Below are 27,628 nucleotides of genomic sequence, written 5' to 3' on the forward strand. Positions count from 1 at the left end.
CCAAACATTTCTTTTCTTGAATTAAACATGCCCTTTCTCTTGTGCTTGCATTGCATATGCATATGCACAATGCATTGCTTCTAGATCACACCAAACAGCTACTAGCCCCCCCTTATGACATGCCATTCATCTCCATTGCATGCTTGCATATTGCATGCATGCTGCTGCTGCTTCTACTCCTCCAACTCTCTAGAGCTAGCTACCTTGACCCTAGGTCAAACCCCTACACCCCTCATTACTTCTGCACCTGATCTCCTTCTCTCTCTAGCTTCTCTCCCTAGATTTTCTCTCTCTAACCTGCTCCTCCATTACTGGCCTTTATATCCACCACCTCCTCCTCTTCTCCTCCCTCATAGGTGGTGTTTGCTTAGCTAGCTAGCTAGCTCCATCACTAGCTCTCGCATCGCATGCCACGGTGAGCCGGTGTCGCCGGCGTCGTACGGACGTAGCAAGCGAGAGAGGGAGAGATGAAGAAGCAGGGAGGAGGAGGAGGAGTAGCGGCGGCGGCGGTGGCGGCGGCGGGGATGGTGAAGGCGGAGCTGGAGGACGTGGGGATCAAGGCGGCGGGAGGGGCGGTGGCGGCGCTGAGCCCGCTGAGCGAGACGCTGTGGCGGGAGAAGGCGGCGGCGGAGTTCCTCGGCGACGTGTCGGCGCGCCTGGCGTGGCGCGACCTCACCGTCACCGTCGTGCTCGGCGGCGGCGGCGGCGGCGGCGGAGGAGGGACGACGCAGGACGTGCTCCAGGGGCTCACGGGGCACGCCGAGCCGGGCACCATCACGGCGCTCATGGGCCCCTCCGGCTCCGGCAAGTCCACCCTGCTCGACGCCCTCGCCGGCCGCCTCGCCGCCAACGCCTTCCTCGACGGCACCGTCCTCCTCAACGGCCGCAAGGCCAACCTCTCCTTCGGCGCCGCGGTACGCACGCACACCTCGCCGCCGGCGACCCGTCGCCACTGTGCTGAACTGCTGACCGCAACGCTAAGTTAATCAGTTATTAGTAGTAGTACAATAGTACTAAATACTAGTAAATACTAATCAGCTTTGCTTTTATATGGGATTGGATTCTGCTTCAGAAAATGGTTTTCTGGATTAAAAGCTGCACATTAAACTAAAGAAGTACTCCCTCCGTTTCACGATGTAAATCATTCTGTCATTTCGCACATTCATATTGATATTAATGAATCTAAACATATATATTTAGATTCATTAACATCAATATTAATATGGGAAAAGTTAGAATGATTTACATTGTGAAACGGAGGAAGTAGTTCATTTCTTGAAGTATAACTGCACACAGGGAGAATACTTGTAGTACAAAAGAAAAAAAAAACATGGAATATGTGTGTGTTCTTTTTGCAGTACTTCATTTTCTTGAAGAAGATTTATTTTTTTTTGTGTGTGTTTGATTAGAATGTGTATTGTATATTTTTTTTCCTTTCTGTTGCTTTCATTACTTGGGTCTTTATCTGAATCACCTGAACAACCGATTTCAGAATGAGAAAGAAATGGGTCATTTTTTTGTTGTTGCCACGTGCCATTTCTTGGAACCTTGCTGCTTTCTGGCTTCTGCATGTGTTTGGACAGACTGCCTCTCTGCAGATGTAATTTACTGCATTAATAACTCCCTTTCATGGATATAGATCACCCATTTCTGGCCAAGATTAATTGGGGGATCTGGCTCAATCAATTAACTAGTTTCTGCTTGTTAATTTTTAGATAGGAAAAAAAAAAGCTCTTTCAGGTATGTGTTTGGTAATGGAGTTAACACTCATTCAGTCATCTAGCTTGTTGGCAAGGAAAACTAGGAACTTCCCCAGCAGATGGGATGTGGTTTACCAGTTTTTTCAGAAACTATGCTCATCAAAAACTCATGATCTGTTGACAATCCTGATTATTTGTTGTACATGTAGCGTGTGTCACCATGTTGTCCAAAATCATTTCTTTATGACTTAACAGGAGCTTTTTTAAAAGAAAAAACATAGTCCAAAAGAAGGTTGTTGCTGATATTTTTCATGACTTGTGCAGTTGTGCTTCATTTGTTTCTGTCAAAACTGTCAACCTAATATGTAGGAAGTAGTTTAACTTCTGTACCAATCAATAACTATAAAGTATTATCAAGGAAAAAAAGAGCAAAATTTCTGTATGTAAAAAGTTCTACCTTGTCAAAAATGATAAGGTGATACCTGAAGTTATGTGCATATATTATCTTACTTCGTCTGATGCAGTAATAATCTCAAGGTAACAAAAGAAGTTACCTCCAGGCTCCAGCTTACTGAAAGTTTCAGTAAAATATGTAATTTCAGGCCTATGTGACCCAAGATGACAACTTGATCGGCACATTGACGGTGAGGGAGACCATCTCATACTCGGCGCGGCTTCGCCTTCCCGACAAGATGCCCATGGAAGAGAAGCGCGCCCTTGTCGAGGGCACAATCGTCGAGATGGGGCTGCAGGACTGCGCCGACACGGTGGTCGGCAATTGGCACCTGAGGGGAATCAGTGGTGGTGAGAAGAGGAGGGTCAGCATTGCCCTTGAGATACTGATGAGGCCCAGGCTGCTCTTCCTGGATGAACCAACCAGTGGCCTTGACAGGTAGGTACTGCTATTATATTTATGGCAAATCATTTGTTATTACATTAATTAATGGATCATGCAAGCATGCCGGGTCGGCCAAAGGCTGGCCGACCAATTTCATTAAGATTGGGAGAAAATAAAGTAAACATTTAGTTACATCCAGGCCCAGCATGATAGCAATCTAGCTATCTAGCAAGCATGATAGCAATCTAGCTGAACTTGAGATGTGGAGATTTGATTTGCACAGCTCTCTACCTTGCTTTGCTTTCAACCAGTAGTGTTTATCAAACTCATTCCTGGTATAACTATCAGAAGGTTACTATGCCTTGTCATTTGTCAAGTGATTGTAATTGTTACAGTAGCAATTATCTGTCTAAGTAACTGATGTGCAGATGATTAATCTGTTGCAGTGCTTCAGCGTTCTTCGTGACACAGACACTGCGTGGGCTAGCGAGGGATGGCAGGACAGTGATAGCATCGATCCATCAGCCGAGCAGCGAGGTTTTCGAGCTTTTCGACCGCTTGTATCTCCTTTCAGGAGGCAAAACTGTTTACTTTGGGCTGGCCTCTGAAGCTTGTCAGGTATGTCAGTTTTCACAAACTCTATTAAGTTGCTTCTGCAATGCTAATATCTATATGGGTTCCCTGAATCATGTACTGTTCTTTGCATTTTGCAGTTCTTTGCCCAAGCCGGCTTCCCTTGCCCACCGCTGCGCAATCCATCGGATCATTTCCTCAGATGCATAAACGCAGACTTCGACAAGGTGAAGGCCACTCTGAAAGGATCAATGAAGAGAAGAGTAAGTTTCAGGATTCAGTCAGTCTCCTCCTAGTACCTACAACTGGCACTCTTACCTGTGCATGCCTTGACTGAAATTGTGCTCACATTTTGCATACATAGTTTGAAAGATCCGATGACCCACTTGATCGGATTATGACTTCGGAGGCCATCAGAAGGCTGATCACCTACTACAAGAACTCACAGTACTACTTTGCTGCGCAGCAGAAAGTCAATGAGATGGCACGGGTTGTAAGTAACTAGATTACTACAGCAACTTCCCCAAACATTCAACCACAGCTAGACCATTGTAATGCAAGCTAAGAGGACTCACATGGTATTTTTGTTGCAGAAAGGGACAGTGCTGGATGCAGGAGGGAGCCAGGCTAGCTTTTGGATGCAGGCTTTCACACTCACGAAGCGATCGTTCATCAACATGTCGCGGGACTTCGGGTACTACTGGCTGAGGCTTATCATCTACATTGTTGTGACAGTCTGCATCGGGACAATCTACCTCAATGTTGGCACCAGATACAGCTCAATTCTGGTAAAAATTTCCTTCTTCAGTTGTCACTTCTATTTGGATGCAAACTTACACTGAAAAGTATCTAGCTACCCTGAACTGAATACTTGATGTTAAGCTTGGTGATCTGATAAAACTGTGAAAACAATTAGGCAAGAGGTGCATGTGCTTCTTTCGTCTTCGGCTTTGTCACGTTCATGTCGATTGGAGGATTCCCGTCTTTTGTGGAAGACATGAAGGTTTGTGTCACCACTGAATCAACAAATGGGTTAGAAAAGTTCTTCAGATTACAGCAAACCATGCTCACAGAATCTTTTTTATGCTCTTTCAGGTGTTTCAGAGAGAGAGGCTCAATGGGCACTATGGCGTGCTGGCATTCGTGATAAGCAACACGATCTCGGCAATGCCATTCTTGATCTTGATCACCTTCATCTCCGGGACAATGTGCTACTTCATGGTGCGCCTCCACCCGGGCTTCACGCACTACCTCTTCTTCGTCCTCTGCCTCTACGCAAGCGTCACCGTCGTCGAGAGCTTGATGATGGCCATTGCCAGTGTCATCCCCAACTTCCTCATGGGCATCATCATCGGTGCAGGAATTCAGGTGAATTAATTACCATCCATCACAACAACTTGATCCTGTCCATCTTTATCAGGCACTGTTTGGAGTCCTGCAACGCATACAAACTGGGATTAAATTTTGACACTGTACTTGGAACTGCACAACATAATGTTGATGTTTGTTAATATTCTCTCATGATCATGACATGCAACAACATTTATTGAAGAGAAAAATATCTTTTGGAAATGGACAGGGGATATTCATGCTGGTTTCAGGATACTTCAGGCTTCCCCATGACATCCCAAAGCCATTCTGGAGGTATCCCATGTCATACATCAGCTTCCACTACTGGGCATTGCAGGTAAAAATTTCAACTTTTTTTACAGCTCATAAACTGAAGCAACCAGTGAACTCAAATCAGGGTTTAAAACAACAAATCAGGAAAATTTAAACCCAAGACCAAAAAATCAAAATCAAAATTTTGTCCATGTGTTACTGCTGTTACTTCTGTTGTCACAAGTACATGTATAGAACATGACATGAGAAACAACGAATTTGAGAAATTTGAAGCAAAAATGGGCCAATTTCAATCTTGACAGGTTTCGTCGATATTTTCCATAATTTTTGTCAATCTCTTAAACTGGTTATACCTCTGTTGTCAGTTTTCACTAGTATATGTAATACTAGAACATAAAACAACTATTGATAATTATACATGAGGAACAATAAATTCGGAAAAACTACCAGCAAAAAAGCGGTAAATTTGAATTTTGATGGGTTTGATCGATATTTTTCATAATTTTTGTCAATCTCTTAAACTGCTTATTATACATCTGTTATCAGCTTTCACCACCACATGTAATAGAACATAAAACAACTATGGAGAATTACACACGAGTAGCAACAAATTCAAGCAAAAAATGTGCAGATTCGAATGTTTGACTGGTTTTTTTTTTCCATCTGACATTGTTGCAGGGTCAGTACCAGAACGACCTGAAGGGCCTGGTGTTCGACAACCAGGACGACGAGCTCCCCAAGATCCCCGGCGAGTACATCCTGGAGAACGTGTTCCAGATCGACGTGAGCCGATCCAAGTGGCTGGACCTCGCCGTGCTCTTCAGCATGATCTTCATCTACCGCCTCCTCTTCTTCGCCATGATCAAGGTCAGCGAGGACGTCACCCCGTGGGTGCGCGGCTACGTCGCGCGGCGCCGGGTGCAGGGCAAGGGCGCCCGCGGCCGCGGGGCGGACCTCTCCGCCGCGCGCTCGCCGTCGCTCCGCGCCTACGTCGTCGACGCCGCCGACGACCTGCCGCCGGCCTGACCACCCGTGAGACAGACACGGCTTCTGAAAACTCTGAAACTCTGAACTCCTCAACTGAACAAGTGGAGACAGAGGAAGAAAAAGAGAGAGAGGGAGAGGCTAAAACTGAACTAAAAAAAAAAGAACCTGAATATCTGATATGATAATTGTGTGTTATAGTAGTAGCAATGCTTAATTAATCGATCAAGCTGTGTTGTTGTATTGTATTGATAATTACTAATATCAAGGTGTATATCAGCAGCTGAATGCAAGTTTAGCTAGTGCTTAGTTTCAGGTCTCTGTCTTATCTCTGATCTTGCTGCAGTTAGTAGTAACAACTTATTCAAGTTGGAAATTTGATGGTTCCATTTTGTTTGGATGGCATCTTGCAGCAGTGGGTTTGTCCAAAATGGAGCTACAGCTGCTACAGATTGGCAATGATGCATATGGCAGCAAGGTACTGAAGATTTTCACAAGGATCTTGTCAGGACAGTATGCAGTTTGGTTGTGCAAGAGAAAAACATCCAAGAAAGGACATATGATATTTATGAGTATTGAAGAGCAAACTGTTCGCTACTTGCTTGTACCATGATCCATCATTTAATCTAAACACATTGCAAGATGGTGTGGCCTGTTAAAGAAGCAATTTTGCAATGTTGATAAGTAATTAATGACAAGCTGTTTTATCATGTGAGGAGAGTTTATTTGTATGCAGACAAGAGCAACAAACTGTATATATGCTAGTAGTACTTGATATTTCCATGATCCATGATTAGTCTGAACATCACAAGATCCTGTGGCCTGTTAAGAAGCAGTTCACCAATGCTTATCAGTAATGGCAAGCTATTCTATCTTGTCAGGAGAGTATACAGTATGCAGTTTGGAGTTTGGACAAGAACAAACTGTATATATGCTACTTGCGAGTTCCATGACCCATGATTAGTCTGAACATAACAAGATCCTGTGGCCTGTCAAGAAGCGGTTTGGCGATGTTCATCAGTAATGACAAGCTGTTCTATCTTCAGGGCTTTGTTACTGTAACTGTTTGAAAAAGCAAAGATACTGTTGTAACATAAATTGGTGATAATGGGTTGATCCCCATCCATCTTTTCTCTGTGACCTCAATGAAATATTGCAATGGATAGGGCCGGGTTTAGTTCCAAACTTTTTCTTCAATCTTCCAATTTTTCCATCACATCAAAACTTTTCTACACACAAACTTCCAACTTTTCCGTCACATCGTTCCAATTTCAACCAAACTTATAATTTTGACATGAACTAAACACACCCTAGGTGTGGTGGCAGCAGCAGCATGAGCTGAGACGATGCTAGCTGCAGATCACATGTATAGAAGTTAATGCAGTGAGCAGTTGCAATAACAAACACAAATGAAACCATTGTGCAACAGCAGCAACTGGGCACAAGATGTCATACGGTTTGATGAAAGGATAGAAAGCACAGGAACCTGTCATATCTTTGTGAACAGTGGTACAGGAAATATCCTGGCAAAAGTGGATAGTAGTAGTAATCTTGTGCAGGAAATATCTTGGCAAAAGTAGATGGAAATCTTGATGGCATGATGCCACCATGAGCCAGCCCCATGACTGAAGAGATCCAATAAATTAAAAGAGAAACCCAGGATGGTAGTACACCAGTACTCCCTCCTATCATAAATACATTTATTTGTTGAGAACAAAATTTCGTCAAACTTCAAAAATTCCGACCACCAATTCCACATTGAAGCAAGTATATAAAATCTAATACTCCCTCCATCCTAAAATACAGTAACATAGTACTAGATTAGATACCGCCTAACTCCCTGTCCAGATTCGTAGTGTTAGGTGATGTGTGTGTTAGTTTTATAATATTACGATCGTACTTTTCAAGGCAAATAAAGTATACCATTTTATTTGTTTGGAATTTTAAAAGTTTAACTGAGTCTTGTTCTAAACGTCAAATATTTACGACTAGAGCAAGCAGCTGCTTGCGCTTAAATCTTGTGCTTGCTGCATTCAGAGGGGAAGACATGTGAGACAGGTGAGGCTCCCTTCTCAGCACGGCATAGCATGCTGGTTAATCCAATGACATGAAGCGTCTGAAGTTGGTGTGCAATTACAACCCTTTACTGGCACAGTGACTGAATCTTGCCAACTTAGCCAGCTGAAATTCTAGTAGATCATGGGGTTTGTGTGAATTGTCTGGTTATGGGCGAATACATGCGTGGCATAAAGTGGCAATGTGGCATGAGGAATATTTTCTAACTTGCTTTTGGAAGCCTGCTAGTATGTTCAACTAAATTACCAATGTCCTTGCATGTTTTTTCTACAGAGGTTAGGATAGAATTCAGAGATCAGACAGGAATATAATAGAAGATGTGATTGGAAATGAAGTGTTCATCTTTTTTTGAGAACTAATGAAATGGTCATCAGCTCATGTTCTTCTCTTCTTCTCATCTCATCTACAGAGAGAACAGAAGGGGATGTGAGGACTGAAGTACTACTGAACAGGCATCAAATTGTTGGAAACTTGGATGTATTCATTTATTCATTCATTGATTGCACGTCCAAATTCACAACAGAAAATGCCAAATTGCATCATTACTATGAACACGGCAAACTGCAAATTGTTGAAAAAAACTTAATGAGAAAGGACAAGGCATACCCTTACCTAATAGTAGTACTCCATGGCATTCATCAATCAAAGCACTAAATTTGGGGACAAAGTCTGAAATATATCTACAGTAAAAACTCCATCTTGATCTCCTCAATGACAGATAAATATATTTTGAAACGGATATTCCAAGAACATTTACAGATGCTACCATCTAACGACAGGAATCGGATGGGTTTGAATGAATTCAGTTGCAGTGGTTGAAGTTGTAAGGATGCCATCGTGAGTTGTCCGGCCATTGCCGGCAGCAGAGACAGCAGTGCAGGCTTGCAGCAAATTGGGGGATGACCTCTCTACATGATCTCCTAGGGTATAATGTGTACGGCATGAGAAGTGGAAATTTTTACCCTGGAAGTTTTTGACGGGATACCGACAGCCGGGTCGTGCCTGGGCTGCACCCTCGGCACGGTGGGCTGGCCCAGCATGGCCCGATCAAATAAAAAAAATATAGAGATGCAAAATAGACTTAAATAGTCGTCTAAGGCAAGGCCCAAGACAAGAGGTATACAAAATAGACTTATTTTCCAGCCATTTAAACACACCCCACAGAGTTGAGGGACCAAAAATAGACTTTTTCTCTGAGGAAGCACGATGGACCATCGTGCCTTCGGGCCGGCCCGTCACGGCCCGAGTAGTATTGGGCCGTGTATGCCGCCGGTGGGGTGGCACGACACGGCCTAGTGTGTCGGTCGAGCCGTGCCGGCCCGACAAGCCTCAGCCCAGGCATGACCGGGCCTGGGCCATGCCATGCTGGGCAGCCCAGATGGCCATCTATACTCTCATGTCATGGAAAAGAAATGGCTGTCTTTTTTTTATGAAGAGGTTGGTACATGTACTTTCACTGTTAGAAAACTAACCCTGTTAAGTTTCCTATGACAATCCCAAATCTTTTTTTATTAATTTTATATACTCCCTTTATTCCACAATTAGTTCATATTTCCCTCCCATTTGTTCCAAAATAGGTGCATTTTGAGTAATTATTACACCAAAGTTTATGCAATTAGGAATAATTGCATTGGAAATAAATAAAATGAAAAATAATCACATAATATTTGATAAAGTAGGAGTATTCTAATTTTTGTTTTGGTTTGTATTGGTAATGAACTTATTTTAGGACAAATGGATTAGTTCAGGGTAACCAAAGTCCAATGATTTTAGTTCCAAACAAAATAAAATATATACATATTTAAGTCAATTGTGTCCGACACCCCTATTTTCAACTACAATTACGACTCTAACCCTATTTTTTTTATAAAAAAATAGGCATGTTTGGTACGGCTCCAACTCTAGCTTCAACTCTTATGGAGCTAAAGCCCAGCCAAACAGTTTCAACTCCACCTAAAATATGAGTTGAGCTGAGTTTAGATTGCTCAACAACTCCACTATAGATCCAACTTCTAGAGCTAAAGAGTTGGAGCTCTGCCAAACAAGCCCAAAATGGTTAAATTTTGCCGAAAGCCTTTTTTACATTCTAGCAGGCCAAAGTGCAGCCCAAAAGGCCCAAACTCGGCAACGAAAGGCCCCAACGAAAGGAGGAAGCAAGCAAACAAACAAAATCCCCCACCCAACTGGAGAGAAGAGAAGCGGCAAGAAACCCTAGCGACATGCTCCAGATTCGCCTCAGCAAGATCGGCTCGTCGGACTCCGGCGCCGCCGCGTCCGGCGCGGCGGCCGGGGCCGGCGGCGGGGTCGGAGGCGGCGGCGTAGGCGGCGCCGGCGCCGGCGCCGGCGGGGGCCCGCCGAAGTCGGCCTCGGCGGCCGCGGGCGGGGCCCCGGAGTCCGTTACGGTCGCGTGCCCCGACCACCTGGTGATTGCCGACCTCGCCGTGGCAAAGAGCCTCGGCGCCGTCACGACCTCCGCCGTCGCGGCCGCCCGCACCATCGGCCGCCGCTCCCGCCGCCCCCTCGGCGAGCGCGTCCACATCTGCTGCCGCTGCGAGTTCCCCATCGCCCTCTACGGCCGCCTCGTATGCACCTATAGTAAAACCCTAGCTCCTCCTCATTTTTCCTCATTTTCTATGTGCTTGCCTTTTGCTAGCTGTGCTGTGGTTTGAGGGGAAAAAAGTTTTAGTTCATCGCAAGAAGTTTAAAGTATATATATATATATATATATATATATATATATATATATATATATATATATATATATATATATATATATATATATATATATATATATATATATATATATATATATATATAGAGAGAGAGAGAGAAAGAGAGAGAGAGAGAGAGAGAGAGAGAGAGAGAGAGAGGTTTTATTAACCACATGGCGATGCTATCTGATTACCCATTTACCCATCATTCAGGAAGCAGCACTAATTATTGGGTAGAAGACCATTTGGGAGTGGTTCGATACAGTTGGGGCGACATGCAGTCCGGTCAAAGTCATTTTAGATGAATGCTGTGCTTTTTGTTCTGCTACAATACTAATATGGTAGGAGTAGCACTTGGTTAGAGGACTCTACATAGTTTGCATGTCAAATATAGATAATATGCTGAATTCTTGATGCTGTGGGAGTCATTGCTAAATCTAGTTATGACCTTATTTCCATAGTGACAGGGTCTTTCATATTTTTTAATATTCGGAGCTTTTGGATTTATTTGTATTGGCGATTTTGTGCTAACAGTGATACTTTTGAAAGCTTGTCTGATTCTAGCTTTGGCAAGGACATAAGCAAGTGAAACAGACTTATTGTGTGCAAAGTATTTGTATTTGATAACCATCTGTATCTAGGATTGTCATGATAGTTTCAGTGTTATATATTTGTCTCTGTAGGCTTGAAGCTAATATATATGATTTTCCTGTTGCCCGTATTACTAGCCTGCTATAGAGTATAGACATGACCATTAACTTTATATAGTTCTTTTGTTACTATATGTTTGGTGAACCCTACGATAGTGTTATGACATCTCTTTTTTTTTCCTATTTATTTCAGATTCCTTGTGAACATGCTTTCTGTTTAGCCTGTGCTAGAAGTGATTCCAGCTGCTATCTGTAAGCATTCTCCTGAACTTTCTGGAACTTGATCTTGTTAGTTTATTGACTTATTCTCAGTAGGATAACATGCAGTAACAAAGTGATCTTTCTGTATGGAATGAAGTTTCTCGTATGATCTCTGAGAATTCCTGATTGATGTGTTAATTTCCTTCAGTTGTTAAGTTTTCTACCAAAATGAGTTTCAACTGAGTAGATCATAAGATATACTCCCTCCGTTTCAGGTTATAAGATGTTTTGACTTTGCTCAAAGTCAAACTGCTTCAAGTTTAACTAAGTTTGTAGAAAAAATAATAACATTTTCAACCAAGACAAATTTATTATGAAAATATATTCAATTATTGATTTAATGAAACTAATTTAGTATTATAAATATTACTATATTTGTCTATAAATTTAGTCAAATTTAAAGCAGTTTGACTTTGACCAAAGTCAAAACGTCTTATAACCTGAAACGGAGGGAGTATTATAGTATGCATGAATTTCAAATGGTTTGGTACTACTAATAAACTATGGCTTGTTTGCATTCTGTTATTGCTTTCATGGGATGTGTTAATCTTTTACATCAATAGCTATGGACACTGGGTAAGCAGTGATACACTTCATGTTGCTGTCTGCCTTGGAATGCTACTTTTTGTGTCTCTTCGCCAATCAAATGTTGCACATGCTCATAAGATTTTTCAAGAAATATTGCACTAAAAGTGAGAAATCTTACTAGCTAGCATTGTTATCTTCTAGTATTTTGTTACAGATCAACTTGGTTTGGCGCCTGCCACTTTTAAACTTTTGTTAACCTATTTTTTTCAGTTGTGATGAGCGCATTCAGAAGATTCAAACTGTGAAAATGATGGAAGGGATTTTTATCTGTGCTGCACCTATGTGTCTCAAGTCTTTCCTTAAGAGATCTGAATTTGATTCTCATATACCTGAAGTTCATGCCAACCTCCTGCACAATACTCCAGAGAGGGAAGAACGTAATGAGCCAGATGCTCCTAACATTTCCCGTGCTTCTGGGGGTGATCAAAGACAATCTCAGATGCCTGAAATGTCTACTGCACGTGCTCCTCCTCGGACTGGTGTTTCACCCTCTTCAAGTTCTCATGTGCAAGATCGTGATGACCGATCTCGCTACCACCATTCCAGAGACCAGACCCCACAGAGGCCCCCTATGCTATCAAGACCACCATCATTCCATGGTCGTCACTCTTATCCACCAGGGGATACTCCAAGTGAGAACAACCCGCCTCAAGGATTTGATCGGCCCTACAACTGGGCTCATGAAAATGCACCTGGGGCGACTCCAGTCCGCCAAGAATCAGAGCATGGTAGTCAAGACAAACAGCAAATGATGCCTAATGCGCCTTTCATGTTTCCTCCAATGCCTCATCAGCCAAACTTCATGATGCCCATGAATATGAATCAGCCATTAATGTCCAACACATCATTCAATTATCCTCTCCAACAAGATGGAAATCCACAGTTCTTCAGTGCCCCTTTCCAGATGCAACTACCAGATGTTGGACTGGATCAAGGCTCAGCCTCGGGGGTCCAACCTACGCCACCTGGTCCTTTAAGCTTCCCTGAGGGGCTTCAGCGTCCATGGGGCATGGGATTGATGGGCAACCCATTTCAGTCGATGCCACTTGGACAGGGAATGCCTGAAGGTGCAGGTGAACCTCAGGGAGGTGGCGGAATGGTTTTCCTGCAAGGTGGTTTCGGAGTCATGCCTGATGGCTCAATGAATTCAGGCATACCAGGTAGGGATCTTTCTGGCCAAGGTGACCGGGGTGTTCTAGCGCAGATGCCCATGCCGATGCAAATGCAGATGTCACTTCCCCCACCTCCCCCTACACAGCCCCCTTCAGCTGGACAGCAAACTTTTAGCAGAACTTGATGATTATTTATGTACGGTAATTTAATTGTTGCTGTCAAAATTGGATTGTACTTATCGAGAAAACGGTGGTCTCATCATTCTGCGTTGCTGATGAGAAATGTGTTGTGCCATGAACGATCATATCCCTAATGAAATTCCTATTGAGATCGAAGTTTTCATGATGTTTGTGTGATTGTTACTCTGGATGATTTAATGCCATTGTACAGTTGGTGTAATCTTTACATGTTGAAACGTCAGAATTCATTAACCTATTAAAACGTTTTTGGACTTTATCTCATTTCCCATTTCCTGGAGATGCTATAGCAGCAGTGGACTTCTCTCTCTCTCTCTCTCTCTCTCTCTAATAGCTCATTACACTTACAATCAACTAAATAGTGCTCGCAAGGTGGTAAGGAGCAATATCTGACGACTGATGGGAAAAGAAAAACTATATTTGGTACCTGCTTTGTTGCAGTACTGTTGCCCTGTAATTATATAACTCTGAACTTGCAGAGATTTTTGAATTTTTGTTGACTAGTATTTGATTGCAAACCGGATGGTACAAGAATTTGCTGTACATTTGCCAAGGATGACCTGTATGTTTCCTATCTATATCTTTCTCTATAGCTGTCTATCTGTTCCAAGGAAAAAAGATGAGTATTTGGGCGAAATATCGCCGTATGGCTATCATATCATCTATCTGCTTGTCAGCTGAAAGATATCCTGAAGAAAGAGGCTTAGCTCCTGTGCAGATCTTCCAACCTCGCCTTGCCGCCTATAGAACAGGATGCACAAATGAATCGATTTTTAGTTCTTTGAATCGCCAATGAGACTTTCAGAATCTCAAAGCAATGCCTTTTTGAAGCTAAACCAAGAATTTACCGTGTCAGGGCAAAGAGAACGCTGTGAACTTTTATCAGCTCTAGAAAGCACAAATTGCACCGATTGAGCCTAGCAAAGTAGCAACAAATTCACATGTGTGAATTGAACCATTGTAATGTACATGAAGCCTCAGCAATGTATTTAGATGCAATGAAAATGAGAGGCAAGAAAGGTTACCTCTGTTCTGCCTCAATGTCTACACCAACTGGTGGAGTAGATGACACAGCTGAAGATATTGTAGAACCAAAGCTTTTCACAAGCTTAAGGATCATCTCCAAGGCAACTTTCAGGTGCCTGCAATAGGAGATGTCAATGCATACTTACTAAGAGAAATGCTACAAGAATATATTCAAGGAAAAGTACCTGTCATAGCTGCTTTTTTCAAGAACACTGGAGGCAAGAGGTAAGACACAAGTACAAATATCTAGTGTGATAGAATTATCATTCTCCATCAGAACACTAATTATATCGGCGGTAACCTGTAAAAGTGGTAGAACTCATCAGACATTATAATGGATGGAACTTCAACAGAACAGGATGGTAATTAAGAAGTACACACATCAAGATCCTGAATCCTGCGTGTAGCATCAATAGATCCCTTTACATCGTTATTGTGCCAACACCTGTAAACCACCTACACATAACACATTGAGATTACCGTTACTCGAGGTATCTCAAAATAGCAGATGCTATAGATGACCATACTCGTTATAACCTCTAGTTTTGTTAGCCGAGACTTCACTGCATGAATGAATTCTTGATGGTTTTCCATCAGATCAGCAATATCATCTTCATCACCAGCTGATGCACTCTGTTCTCTAGCAACCGAAGAGCGCCTCCTCTGCAGAAACAATAAGGTAGGGCATAACATGGATTTGGTACCAACATAAGAATAAATACATCGTGAATGACATAATCTGGAAATTTGGAGTATGCATACCAAGTTATGTAGTGTTGGTGCATACTGATTTCTCTCATAACTTGCAGACAAATTGGAAGGCCCTGTCCTCCCAACAAAGAGCAAGGTAAGTTGAAGGGAAACAAAGAGAAATAATAACATATCGGTTTGAACACTTACCATGTTCAACAGCGTGTTTTTCACTTGAATCCGTTGAATGTCTCAATCCAAACATTGTTCTTCTGTTGATGTATGAAGTCTCTGGATTCCTTCCAACAGTCAAATTTGGTTTTACAAAAGAAGATGCATTATACCAGTCACCACCTTCATTAGACTTGACACTTTCAGTAATGGCTGACCCAGACAAGTTAATGTCTCCAGCACCTGAAGTTTCTTTAATATATTTACATTTTGAACTAATGGGCTCTGAATGAAATATGTCCTGTTGCATACTTTCAGTTTCAGGAGCCTTTCTTCTGAAGTCACGATCCATATTAACTGTCAAAGCAGTCTCTGGGGTTTCTTTATGTGTAATAATATCACCGGCTTTTCTTCTACGGCCATTTTGTACACCCATATTTGAGCTCCTTGAATCAATCACACACACCAATTTATCATCTTCTCCACAATCCACAGCCAGACCACCTCGTTCTATGTCTTGAGGCTCGACAATTGTTAAATCAGTAGTGAGAACTTTACTGAGATTGGGACCAGAATCCACTTTAGGGATATGCCTAGGGACAACAACAGGGATGAACGACGATCCTTCACTACTATATGCAGATATTTTGGACCTGGATCTATTTGTGGGAGCAACCGATGGTACTGAGTTACGATGGAATGCTCTAGCACCTATAGAGAGATCCACTTTGGAGCGAATTCTTGGAGTTGTTATAGGCACAGCATAATCTGTCTGCCTCTTCTGGTCATCAGAGAACTTTGGGTTCAATCTAACCCTAGGAGAAACAACTGGTAGAGAATCAGATCTTGTGAGCCGAATATTGCTTGTTATAGGTTCTTTTGGTAGTTTCTTTGTCACTGCAGAAGAAGCTGGAACAGGAACTTCTTTTGAAGCAGACATTGAGAGTTTAAGCAAAGTATCGGAAGATGCTTCCTTGGCTGCGGTTTCGAGAAATAGCAAAATATACATAGTTTTAGGGTGAAGAATCATAACTCAAGGATAATGGATGAAGAAAAATTATATTGATGTTATACGCCAAATGATAATTGTTTACCTGGGCTTCTGGAAACTGATAACCTTCCCAACACTGATGATATGCTATTATCAGCCTGTATTGACCTATTTACGCTTTCATTCAAATGTGCTTCAGCAATGCTAACAGCATACGGTTCAATTTTCTGAAATTTGGGATAAGTAACATATCAGAACTGCCCAATTGGTAACAAAGTAAATAGTGTAGAACCATACCATCAAGTCCACGACCCATATTCCAGCACAACTTTGGTTATATGAGCAACCAAGAAGTTTTCCCTCATGAACAATTAGATCCCCTAATGTGGACCAGCCAACATCAACCACATCATGGCATATGATGGGTTCCCAGGAAAGAACCTACAGGTAAAAAAAATAAATAAATAAAATCTGTTGTGAGGTCATTTTCCAAAGCTTCAGAGGATATCGACAGTCCAACAGAGCAGTTACCTTCAAACTTTCATGTAATCCGCAAAAAAGTGATTTACCATCTTTGTTGAATGTCATAGACCGAACTACACTAGCCTGAAAATTAAGAGTACATGCAGATAAGATAAGTATTGATTATTTCATTTACATCGAGAACTTTGTAGACAGAAAGCACTGCCATCCATTTGAGTAGAAAAATATAGATAGAATGGATTAAGGATCAACGTACTGGCACAAAGTATTCCCGGCTATTCTGCAAGAAACAGAATATATTAGTTACATCCACGAAACAAGAAGATAAGGAGCGGAGATTGAAATAACTCATGGTATAGCTCAAGGTACAATCAATCTTTTCTTTAAGGATGGGTATGTATTATCTAACTGACAAAACATTAGGGTCCAAAGGTACAAATTAAGGAACGTGGGTAAAAACTTGAACTGACATATCGTTTTGCATAAATGAATATTAAATTATATAAGCTCTTGAAAGCTATTTGCAGAGAGAGAATTTCAGGTATGATTATATCATTTGGTTTGACATGCTGGATGCCTGAATCACTGGTCAGATTGATATCTTACCATTTAGTGACTCCAAATATGCACAGAAGTACTGCTTAATGTTGACTTGCTGTGTTCTTTTATCCCCTTTTAAAGGACCAGGTTTAGGCAGAATTACCATAAACTTAAATAGATTACTGGAACTTGGTTTTAATTGAATCTCTTTGAAGCCAAGAACATGATGACATGTATCTAACACTTACATGAGACCCTCATATATAGGAGATAGTATGACAGAGCGCTACATAGCGATGGTATTTATAGATCTAAATTGGCTCAAACTCTGAACATTAACTTGAATTGCTTTAAGATATACAACAATTAATATATTCAATACCTCAGGTCCAGAAGAACCAATCAACTCAAAAGTTTCAAGGTCCCAAAACTTAACTGTCTTATCAGCTGAACCTGCAAATATTTTTGAAACAAGAAAGCAATGTATAGGCTGTCAAGTCTAGATGACACAAATAAGCATCAGTCAACAATGATCCATGCCAGAAATAATAATATTCATAATAGCATAATTTTGGAGGAAAACATGTCATCAAACTGCCAGCTAGTACACTACAGTGAATGCATCTACTACAAGTGTTATAATAAAGGATCATCTATCTAACCTGTAGCCAATAAGAACTCATGGGGGTGAAAATCTAAGCAGTTAATTGGGCCTTCATGATTCCTAAAGTCATGCAAGAGCTTTCCAGCTGTCAAATCCCAGATCTAGCAAGATGATCAGAAAACAATTTCAGTGACCCGAGAGATACATATGACAGCTTAATGGTTCGAATAATCAGCATAGCATGTTATTTCTTTTCCAGTGCTGTGATTGTGTTTGCCTTGTATTAATAGACATATTCAGAATTGTACCTTTACAGAGTTATCAGATCCACCAGAGACAATCCACCGGCCATCAGGAGTGAATCTAAGCACATCAATCCGCCGTGTGTGACCTTTATATGTGTGAATGCATCCCTTTTTCCGCATATCCCATATTTTCATGTTAGTGTCTGAAGACCCAGAAGCGAAGAATTCTCCAAAAGGATGGAAATCAAGGGACGCACAACTCGATCTATGTCCAGTAAAAGTACGAACGACTGAGCAAAAAAAAATTAACAAAGTTATAGTTGTGTGATACAACTACAGTTTATACTTCGGTTTAAATGCAGCGAAGTGTTTCTTTAAATGAATAATGCAGCAAATTGTTATCCATATTAGTTCGTACCTTTTGCTTCATCTACATCCCATATCTTTATTGTCCCACTTGATGCTCCAGCACCTATCATAGCTTCAGATGAGTCAAAGCTCACTGACTCAACTGGACTCGTAAGGCCTGACAGGCTCTGCAATTCATAGTGACATTAACTTGTAAGAAGAGATGTAACTTTCAAACTGACTAATAAAGACCCCATAAAACTGAGTAACAAAGACAAGGAAGAAAAAAAAGAAGTATTACACATGAACGATTGACCTTTCAGAGGCCAGTGGAATATTACCAAGATGGAACTGGGTTTCCCTATGGCCCAAAGATTGACCTTTTGGTCCTCCCCACCAGTGATGAGGATTCTTGATGTCTTCCTCCCAAACTTGACACAGTTGACATCGGAAGCATGCGCAACAAACTCCTCTGGCCATTGTCAAGGAAACATGGTTGGCTGTTGTAGATTACCATTTGGCATTTGGGCAATTTTCAGTGTTGCTTCAGAAAATCACTTTTTTGGAAGGGTATTTCAAAATATACATTTCAACAAGGTAACGCAATTTACTGACATAACAATGCTTTTCGGGTTAAACCATGTTCATTTCAGTGAATGTATTATCCATGATATCTCACCATCTAAATTCTTAAAGAAAAGAGCTACACATAATAAATATTTGAAGATTTTGTATTGATTAATTCATCCATCCAATTTTTTCTCATGGTAAGTGTCAGCATCTGACCCTAGTGTGATCCTATTTGCAGCAGAAACTATCCAAGCAGAAGATAATACAGGAGTCAATTTTTGTAAGATGACAACTCAATGCTCTAACTAATATTTATTTTTGAAATAAAACTTCACTAATAATAGTCTTTATTCTCTCGAACTAAAACAAACGAAGACCCCCACCGCGGTCGGAGTTGGCGACGTCGATGTTGGGGCGGTGCGGGGAGGCGGCGGATCCGGAGTCCCCAAGTCCGGATCCGGCCATCCTCGCCTGAATCTCGGCGCGAGGCGGCTAGGGGCGGCGGTGGCGCCTCGGCGGCGCTGTCGCGGCTCGGCGACGGTGGCAGCTCGGCGGCGGTGGCGGCTCCGGTTGCGTGGCGGCGGTGCCGGCCTGGACGCGGATGCGGATGCCGTCGAGGTGCATGGCGGCGGCGTGCGGCCGAACCGTGCGGCGGCGGCGGCGGCGGTTGGGAGCGGCGGCGGAAGCTGGTCAACACCCTGCCGCCTCCCCCGCCCCCGCCTCTGCCTTCGCTGCCGCCGGGCCCTATGGCGTGGCTAGGCCTCGACGGTCGGGCAGCTGGGCTGCCGCGGTGCCCTTAGCGGCCAGTAGCGGCGCGGCACGGCTAGGTGGGGCAAGGAGGCCGGACAAAGGGGGCGCCGGCGGGTGGCACCGGAGCCGGAGCGGCAGCGTTTCTGGCATTGGTGCAGGCCCAGATGGCAATGCAAAGGGAGTTGGCGGCGGTTGGTCGTTTTCCTCGTTGTCGATCGGCACCCTCGCCCTTCCTAGAGCTCCTCCCCTTCTTTGTGGGGAGTTTCTAAGCTGGATTGAGGCGGCAGCTTGTCAGTGGGGGAAGCTCAGGCTGCTGAAGCAATGCCACCTAGTCCCAGGTTCTCCTTCGGCCAGATCTGGCGAGGAGGCCGGTGGGTGGTTGAACGGAGGGGTCCTGGGTCAGCTCTCAGGGATGGTGGTTCGATGAAGTCGGCCGACGGAGGGGCGTCAGTTCGGGTGTGGCGGAAGCCATGTGCCGCCGATGTTCAGATGGTGGATTCGGATTGGGTAACGGACTTCCCTCTCTGTAGCGTGTGTTTAGGCGGTTGGCACATGGTTCGGGGCGTGTGCTCTGGTGCACATCCTTTCTCGACAGCCAACTGTCGATGTAAAACTTTTCTTGTAATCTTTTCTTCCGTCTTAATTACATTGAATGACCTCCTTCGGTCATTCCGGCAAAAAAAAAAAACAGCAAAATTTAGTCTGGCTTTAAGCAGAGAACTACATAATACTTGCACACGCATACAAAAGGAAGATCTGCTAGAGCTGAACAGTAGAGTTCACATGGTCTCAAATCGTCTCATCTCATTGGAATTCGTACCAAATCAATCCCAGCAGCGTACCGCGATAAACCCAATCATCAAACCAAGAACAGCACAAAGAAAATAACATGAGCGCAGATCGAAACCGATCACCACACGCGGACTCCCCCCAACTCGATCAGAAACCTAGATTACATACAACGATAAGCAGGCAGGGCAAGAACAACTCGACCCAAAAAAAGAACTCAAATTTAATCTAAAACTCCCAAACCGAGGATTCAAGCGGCAAGAAGAATCGAGGATACGGAGCTTGTACGCGCGCTTGGTGGCCATCTGCGGCGATGGCTGCAGTCATGAAAAGCTTCGATTTTTTTCCTCTCCCCGCTACGTGTCCACGCAGAGGGATTCGAATTTCTACCAACCTGATGCTAAAAGCCTACCTAATTTTCTACCAAACTAACTAACTAGAGAGAGAAACTAGAGTTAGTACTTAGTACTAATGGAGGGGGAAAGGGAAGAAGAGGGAATGTAGGAGGACGAAGAAGGAAGCCCACTAACAGCTTCTTTGCTTTGCTCGCCTTCCATCCATCCTCTTCTCTTTTCTTTCAGTTTTCACCTTGTATTTCAGCAGTTTTTCATTTTTCTTTTTCTCGTGAAAAAGCAGCCGCTCCCAGATAAGTATAGATGGCCAAATGGTCTGGGGCCGATGATCTGGTCCATGACATGGGGTTTTGGCACCAACGGCCCAGCGTGTAAGTGAGCCCGTGCCGGCCAGATTGATCTTAGGCCTGTATCTAGTCGTGCCTGGACCAGACGGCTCATTTGGCCATCTATACATACAAGATCACCTTTGATTGCTCCCATGTAAAGAAATTCAACTAGGTTATTTATGGTGAAATTTAAACGATATAGATATTAAACAAAACATTGGGTATGACTCTTGTATTGAAATTTATTAAGGGATGAGACTCGAAGCTAGACCCTCGGACCCTCGGACCTTTCTTTAACATGGTATAGATATGAGTACATTTCACAATACTACAAATATTTTGAATAAAATATCATAAAACTATAAATTTAAAGTGTTGTATCATAAAACTACATATTCAGTGTCAAAATTGTCACAAAATTGGAATATTTAAGATATGAAAAGTCACAAAACTATAGGTTAAGTAGCAAATATATGTCAAAACTACAGGTATAGTACCAATTTAATCACAAAACTATAATGTTTGTAACTCTAACATAATGGTAGTGTTAGGGTTTGAACTCTAAAATATATAGTTTTGTAATAACTTTAATATTAAATATGTAGTTGTGTAATATTTGACCTTAAATTTATAGTTTTTTTATAAATTTGATGTTAAATCTGTAGTTTTATGATACAACGCATTAAATCTGTAGTTTTGTGACAATTTGATCAACATATGTGTAGTTTTGTGAATTTTACTCTATAGTTATTTCAACTAAAAATTATAGTGTTGTCAATGATTCTCATCGCCTCCCTTCGCCTCAGGAACCCTCCTTCTACCTTGAGAGAGAATAGATAGAAGAGTCACTGACATGTGAATCCCACCTCACGTCAACAAAAAAAACTGCTTCCCAAACCACTGAAAGGGTTCGATTTGCACCGGTTCTTAAACATGGGGGAGGTGTTACGACTTATAACCCCGATTTTTGGTTGAGTACGAGTACTTGAGTGAGGTGATTCAATCAGAGCAAGAGATGGGGGAGGGCAAATAGACTTATAGCCTGCTCTGTTTCTCTGGTCTCGGCCCACAAACGATTCGGAAAGTCCTGAATTTTTTTCATCTTTAAATTTTTATTTTTTAATATTTATAGAAATATTGTACGGTGAAAATATTTAGGGCGGCAGGGTGAGTTGAGGGCCGGATAATTTGAAAAAAAAAAACTAGAAAAATATATTTTTGGTAAGGCGAAAATTGTATTTACCCTCTTGCAAAATGACCTCAATGCAAAATGCGCACACCTTTATCGCTCTCCACTTGGGTGGAAGGGGCCATTTGTGTAAATATTTTGGATGGTATAATATTTCTGTAAATATTAAAAAATTAAAAATTAAAAATGAAAAAAAATTCGAAAGTCCTCACAAAGAGAAAAGAAAAGCAAATAAAATAAAATAAAAGAACGCTCCTCTCCGTCTTCAACCCAGCCGCCGCACGCAAAACCGGTAAATCCGTCTCCGTCCCGCGCACGAACCAAAAATCCCCCAACATAATCATCGGTCCCGAGTGCGAACCCTCGCCAAACCCTAACCAAGCCGGCGATGGTCCCTCCGCCTCCGCCTTCGCCTTCGCCTTCATCATCGTATGAATCCTCTCGCTTTTCTTTTTTTTTTTTCTGTTTGCGACCGATCCAATTAGGCCTTACAAATTGGTCGATCTAGTATTAGGTTGCGATTGGATGTAGAGGCCGGGATTATCCCATTTTGTAAAAAAGTAGGTTACGAATTGGTCTGATAAACGCTCGGTATTGGTAATTCATTCCTTGGGAGGGAATTGGGATTGGTAGCTCGGCAATATTTGGGTATTCATTCGTTGGAGGTGATGGGGATTGGTACTTGCTATAAAGGCTTGTTTTCTAGTATTAGCAGCAGCAGGAGATAAGGGACATAAAATAAATAAAACTGGGGGATCAGTATGGATTTCTATCGAATTTGTGCTACCAGTTCATTACAGATTTCTTACTCAGCTTAGGGTGTGTTTAGTTAACGCCAAAATTGGAAGTTTGGTTGAAATTGGAACGATGTGACGGAAAAGTTAGAAGTTTGTGTGTGTAGGAAAGTTTTGATGTGATGGAAAAGTTGGAAGTTTGAATAAAAAATTTAGAACTAAACTCGGCCTTACTTAGGCATTGCTCAGTGATCGATTGTTCTTGGATGTGAATTTTTTGTAGGATATACTATGTACTCACTGTGCTTTTCTCCATTCAGATCTGACAAGCTTGTGGCAGGTGCTGCTCAGTCTGCACCTCTAGTACCCTTACAAGAGCCAGATGTTTCATCCTTGGGGGAGTCTTTTGACACCACATCATCACAAGATTTGATTACTGCCAGTCATAACATCATTGATGATGGCTCATCTAGCACTTGCCCATCCAGAATTGACAAGCCTGTGGCAGATGCTACACTGTCCACATCTCTGCAAGATGTGGCCCTTTCGCTCTTGGACGAAATTTTCGATGATAATCCACGAACGGCGCCAGATAACACCACCACTGATGGCTATCTGCAATCAGCTTCCTCATCTGTTGGGTCTAGCATTTTGGTCCGCAGTTTTGTAAATTGCTACCAGCTGTTCTACATTAGAATAGACCCCAGGGGCTCTTGCTGGACTTACCCTGATGTGGGTGGACCGTTTCAGAGAGTAGATGAAGCTGACGATGCTATCAAGTGCTTTCTTGATGAACTGCAGCATGGAGCAAGGTAAAGTTTCTTCTTGAATTTGTTGTAGCTCATTCATTTAATTCTCCACAGTAAGCAACGGTGTTTGGTCAGTGTACTTTAACTTGACTAGGTAGTTTGCATGCATTGTTTCTACTCATGGTGCTCATGTATTACTCTTCATATAAAGGTATTGCTTTACAGTCTTAATTTTGTTTCATCAAATTAGTTAAGAACGCAGCAAATATACTTAACTTTGGAGTAATAGAAAGCCTAAGAGTTGATAAAAAAAAAAACCAGGTTGCATCTATAATATGTGGTCCTATTATGACAATGATGAAGTTAGCGAAACTATCCTCTGTTATTATTTTTGCCAGGGAGTACTAATCGTAACCCATAGGCATGACAGTAAGTCCACAAAGTAAATATATACTATACTATGCTTTGTTTAAGGTATGTTTTAATCTGAATTGTAATGTAAGTTGATTACAAACACACACAGTTCTGTTGTCTGCTGTATCAAATAATTGCGATAACCGTATCAATTAGCCTGATTGATAACTTATAGGCATGGAGATTGTACATGTTCAATTCTCTTATCTTGTTATAATTTCAAGGACACTTTTTTATTACTCAATCAGTGATAACATAGGTACCTGGGAGTTTCATCCTTGCTCAGTAACTTTCTACACAAACTCTTCCTAACCCTACATTGGACCTATAACCATTTAGACAACTTAGTGTCACTTCTATATTCCCCACTTTGAATTCTCCACTGAAGTACTAATAGTGTGGCGTGCTCTGATCTGAATTAGGTGCACACAATCAGGTGAATTTTCTCGTGTGGATAGGATGATACATGATTGTAAACACTATCTTTATGGTCCACCAAAGAGAGATCCCAGTTCTCCGAGTAGCAAGACTACCTATGATGAAAAGCAATACTTGGTTCAAGCTATATTGGACCAGTATAATGATGACAACAAACTTTTTGGGGTATACTCCCCCCCCCTCTCTCTCTCTCTCTCTCTCTGATGCAATTTTTGGTAATGTTATTGTTGTAGAATCATGCATATGAACTTGAAGATCTTGTGAGTAGGCAATTATTTTGTGAGAATTGTATGTGGTATTGTCATTTCAATTTCACAGCAAAACAAAAGGGAGCTGACGATAGCAGTGGCAAACTATTCTTTGCTGAAGTGACACATGTGCAAAGAAGAATGGCCTGGAAGGTCAGCTGTTTCTGCAAGATTGACACTGAAGTTAATGGTATTCATACTTTTCTCTTAAACTATCTTCTAAATTCACATTGTAGTGGTTATTGGTACACTTACAGTTTACCTCAAACATAAATCTGGATTGAGGAATATTTGTTTATCTACTCTGTAGACTATACTGAATTCATATGTTGCATTCTGCCTTTTGCTTAGCACCTATGCTCTATATATTGCATTACACACTGTTGGAACTCAATTCATTAGACCCATTGAATGTATATTTTTACGATAGCATTTGTATATTTGCTGCTGAATGTAGGATATGATTTCCAATTATTTATTAAACTGAAGTCAGTTTATTTGCCGTTATGTTCGAGTACAGTGTCATTCATGACCCTTGCGGTAGTGTAAAAACCTCTAGCAAGTAGCGTACAAATTCCTCGACCTCATCAACCTGAGAACTTTGTGACTATGTGTTAACATCTGTTCTTGCATGGCTGCTGAAGCGCCAACTCTTCTGTTAGATATATTTTCAAAACTTTTTCTGCTGAATATAGAACATCATCCGCAATTCCTATTACACTAATTTGGCAGTTTTGCTTTCCCATTATGTTACGTTACAGTAGTTCATGTCATACATGCTTGTACAATATCTTAAACTGTTTCATGTACAGGCCTCTATATTGGTTGCATATGTCGTTTTTCGTTTCCTTCAATTACTCGGATGTACATCTGCTTGTGCATGGTTGGTGATTTGGCAGTTACTTGACAAATGCATTTTTTTCTCTGTAAAGGGGGTCACTGTTATGGTTGCAGAAACAAGGGGACTCCTCCTATGAAGCACCCCCAAAATACTAATGCATACGCTGGTGGTCACTTGGATGTAGAGCGATATCGTTTGGTACTGACAAGCAGCTCCGAGGATGTACGGACATTCACTTTCAGGACTAGCATTTACTCCATTTTAAAATAATATATGATGCCGCTGACTTGGACATAATGTTTGAGCAATCATCTTATTCAGAATATAAGATGATCGGTCGAACATCATGTATCAAAGCTAACAATGCCATATATCTAAAAACGGAGGTAGTAACACTTTTTGCTGCTTTGTTGCTAATTGCATGAGCTGCTTTCCTCAATTGTATAGGAGGAATCGGAGGATGAATCGGAGGAGGAGTTGGGGTTGTTTGAAGTGGATGATGTGGAATCGGAGGAAGAGGAGGAAGAGGAAGAAGAGGAAGAGGAAGAGGAAGAAGAGGAGGAGGAGACTAACATGTGGCTAAGAAGGGATACATTCGATAAATTCCTAGATACTATGTTGAATGAGTTACAAGCCGAAGGAGATTAGGCGTAGGCCATGATGAAGGTATGAATGACATCTCAACGTTGCAGCCTGATGGGATTTTTCTTACTTGATGATCACTAAGTGAGTTTTTCTGTATTTTATTTAGGATGAGAAATGAGACTAAAAGCCAGGGAAGAATATATATGCAATCGATCATGTTATGGGATCAAGAAAAAGAGGCACACATTGTTTGCTCCGGAGGCTTAAAGTTACCACATTTTTTTGACGCAAGAAGGCTCTACCTTATAGTCATTTCATTGATAGAAATGAGGTTTATAGGTTACAAGTTTAAGGTTAGAGAGAAGAGAGACAGAGAGGGAGGTACATAAAGGAAAGCAGAAAAGAAAGAGTAACGGGAAAAAGAAAGAGAATGTACAGGGGTATAGATATATACATGAAAGTTACCACATTGATCAAGAGAGAAAAATATTGATCGTTAGATCGGTGTGTAGGACTAGATCGTAACTGTTTATATTGATCAATATAGTTCTATAGAAAATATAATTGCATTTATGGAACAAAAGTGAGAGTCTTTATGAAGCTAGAATTAGTTTACGTTTTGGAGTCGTCCGTATATGTGACCGTGCTGAGTCCCAAAGCAAAGAAAAGAATGTTAACCTCAAACGCAATGAGGGGTGGAAATGGTTCAAGGTCTATGGGTCCTTTCACAACCCTATTTAACCCTCAAATATTTTTAGGTTAAAAATGTATAATAATTGAGTCCAACCCATTTTAAATCAAACCCTCAAAATTTTCTAGTGTAAAATATTGGGTCCATTACCGCCTCTATATAGCTCCTTTTGCATATACGGAGTATATATATAAAGTTTCACGGTTTTGCCAGCTCCTTTTGTATATATATAAAGTTTCACGGTTTATAGTTGAACAGTTAAACATATGGAGTATATATTTTAAAACGGTAAAATTTATAATGTCATGGATCTAATTAAACCTATATATAAATGGACCTTACGTGCACTAAACAATCAGCAATAAACTGTGGCGCTTCTAATATTCGGGTGTCAAAGTGTGGCATTGAAAAAAAAAGGCCCTGTATATGCAAGCATCCCAGCGAGCATATTGCCTTATACCCCGTCCGTCAAAAACCGTCCGTAAAAAAAAATCAATATAGAAGAGAATGTGATCCCTTCTAGGACAACGAATCTG

General features: G+C 41.7%; 4 protein-coding genes across 8 annotated transcripts; 3 read left to right on the forward strand and 1 right to left on the reverse strand.

Annotated features, from left to right (window-relative positions):
• The first annotated feature begins 153 nt into the window (after window positions 1-153).
• On the forward strand, window positions 154-6,033 carry LOC4348993 (ABC transporter G family member 11). The gene is made up of 10 exons (XM_015758089.3): window positions 154-914; window positions 2,303-2,592; window positions 2,985-3,156; window positions 3,252-3,374; window positions 3,476-3,604; window positions 3,705-3,899; window positions 4,028-4,114; window positions 4,207-4,479; window positions 4,691-4,798; window positions 5,413-6,033. The coding sequence occupies exons 1-10, from the start codon at window positions 468-470 to the stop codon at window positions 5,758-5,760; spliced, it is 2,172 nt and encodes a 723-aa protein (XP_015613575.1). The 5' UTR covers window positions 154-467; the 3' UTR covers window positions 5,761-6,033.
• A 3,920-nt stretch (window positions 6,034-9,953) lies between these two features.
• Window positions 9,954-13,452, forward strand: LOC4348994 (E3 ubiquitin-protein ligase HAKAI homolog). The gene is made up of 3 exons (XM_015758095.3): window positions 9,954-10,376; window positions 11,349-11,407; window positions 12,215-13,452. The coding sequence occupies exons 1-3, from the start codon at window positions 10,014-10,016 to the stop codon at window positions 13,299-13,301; spliced, it is 1,509 nt and encodes a 502-aa protein (XP_015613581.1). The 5' UTR covers window positions 9,954-10,013; the 3' UTR covers window positions 13,302-13,452.
• Window positions 13,453-13,711: 259 nt separating this feature from the next.
• On the reverse strand, window positions 13,712-21,087 carry LOC4348995 (katanin p80 WD40 repeat-containing subunit B1 homolog KTN80.4). 3 transcript variants are annotated; one of them, XR_010737025.1, is made up of 18 exons: window positions 20,799-21,087; window positions 18,754-18,884; window positions 18,483-18,600; window positions 18,128-18,354; window positions 17,878-17,980; window positions 17,598-17,668; window positions 16,932-16,955; window positions 16,724-16,798; window positions 16,490-16,633; window positions 16,296-16,419; window positions 15,241-16,179; window positions 15,103-15,164; window positions 14,878-15,003; window positions 14,722-14,785; window positions 14,526-14,641; window positions 14,340-14,456; window positions 14,163-14,231; window positions 13,712-14,055 (listed from the first exon to the last, which is right to left on the reverse strand). XR_010737025.1 is itself a non-coding variant. In XM_015758090.3 (18 exons), the coding sequence occupies exons 1-18, from the start codon at window positions 20,824-20,826 to the stop codon at window positions 13,977-13,979; spliced, it is 2,628 nt and encodes an 875-aa protein (XP_015613576.1). In that variant the 5' UTR covers window positions 20,827-21,087; the 3' UTR covers window positions 13,712-13,976. The 3 variants fall into 3 exon arrangements, 2 of the variants coding, with proteins under 2 accessions (XP_015613576.1, XP_066160862.1); XM_015758090.3 differs by having other exon boundaries at window positions 14,722-14,796; XM_066304765.1 differs by having other exon boundaries at window positions 14,722-14,796; window positions 18,714-18,884.
• A 1,577-nt stretch (window positions 21,088-22,664) lies between these two features.
• LOC9268531 (uncharacterized) lies at window positions 22,665-26,984 on the forward strand. Of its 3 annotated transcripts, none has more exons than XM_026020989.2 (8): window positions 22,665-22,821; window positions 23,447-23,780; window positions 23,877-23,938; window positions 24,712-24,892; window positions 25,046-25,165; window positions 25,908-26,038; window positions 26,264-26,482; window positions 26,568-26,984. In XM_026020989.2, exons 1-5 carry the CDS (start codon window positions 22,781-22,783, stop codon window positions 25,097-25,099), a joined length of 672 nt encoding a protein of 223 aa, XP_025876774.1. In that variant the 5' UTR covers window positions 22,665-22,780; the 3' UTR covers window positions 25,100-25,165; window positions 25,908-26,038; window positions 26,264-26,482; window positions 26,568-26,984. The 3 variants fall into 3 exon arrangements, with proteins under 3 accessions (XP_025876774.1, XP_025876775.1, XP_025876772.1); XM_026020990.2 differs by having other exon boundaries at window positions 24,712-24,725; window positions 24,961-25,165; XM_026020987.2 differs by having other exon boundaries at window positions 23,447-23,938.
• Window positions 26,985-27,628: the final 644 nt, after the last annotated feature.

The sequence above is a fragment of the Oryza sativa genome, chromosome 10 (assembly GCF_034140825.1).
Source record: "Oryza sativa Japonica Group chromosome 10, ASM3414082v1".
NCBI classification, from domain to species: Eukaryota; Viridiplantae; Streptophyta; class Magnoliopsida; order Poales; family Poaceae; genus Oryza; species Oryza sativa.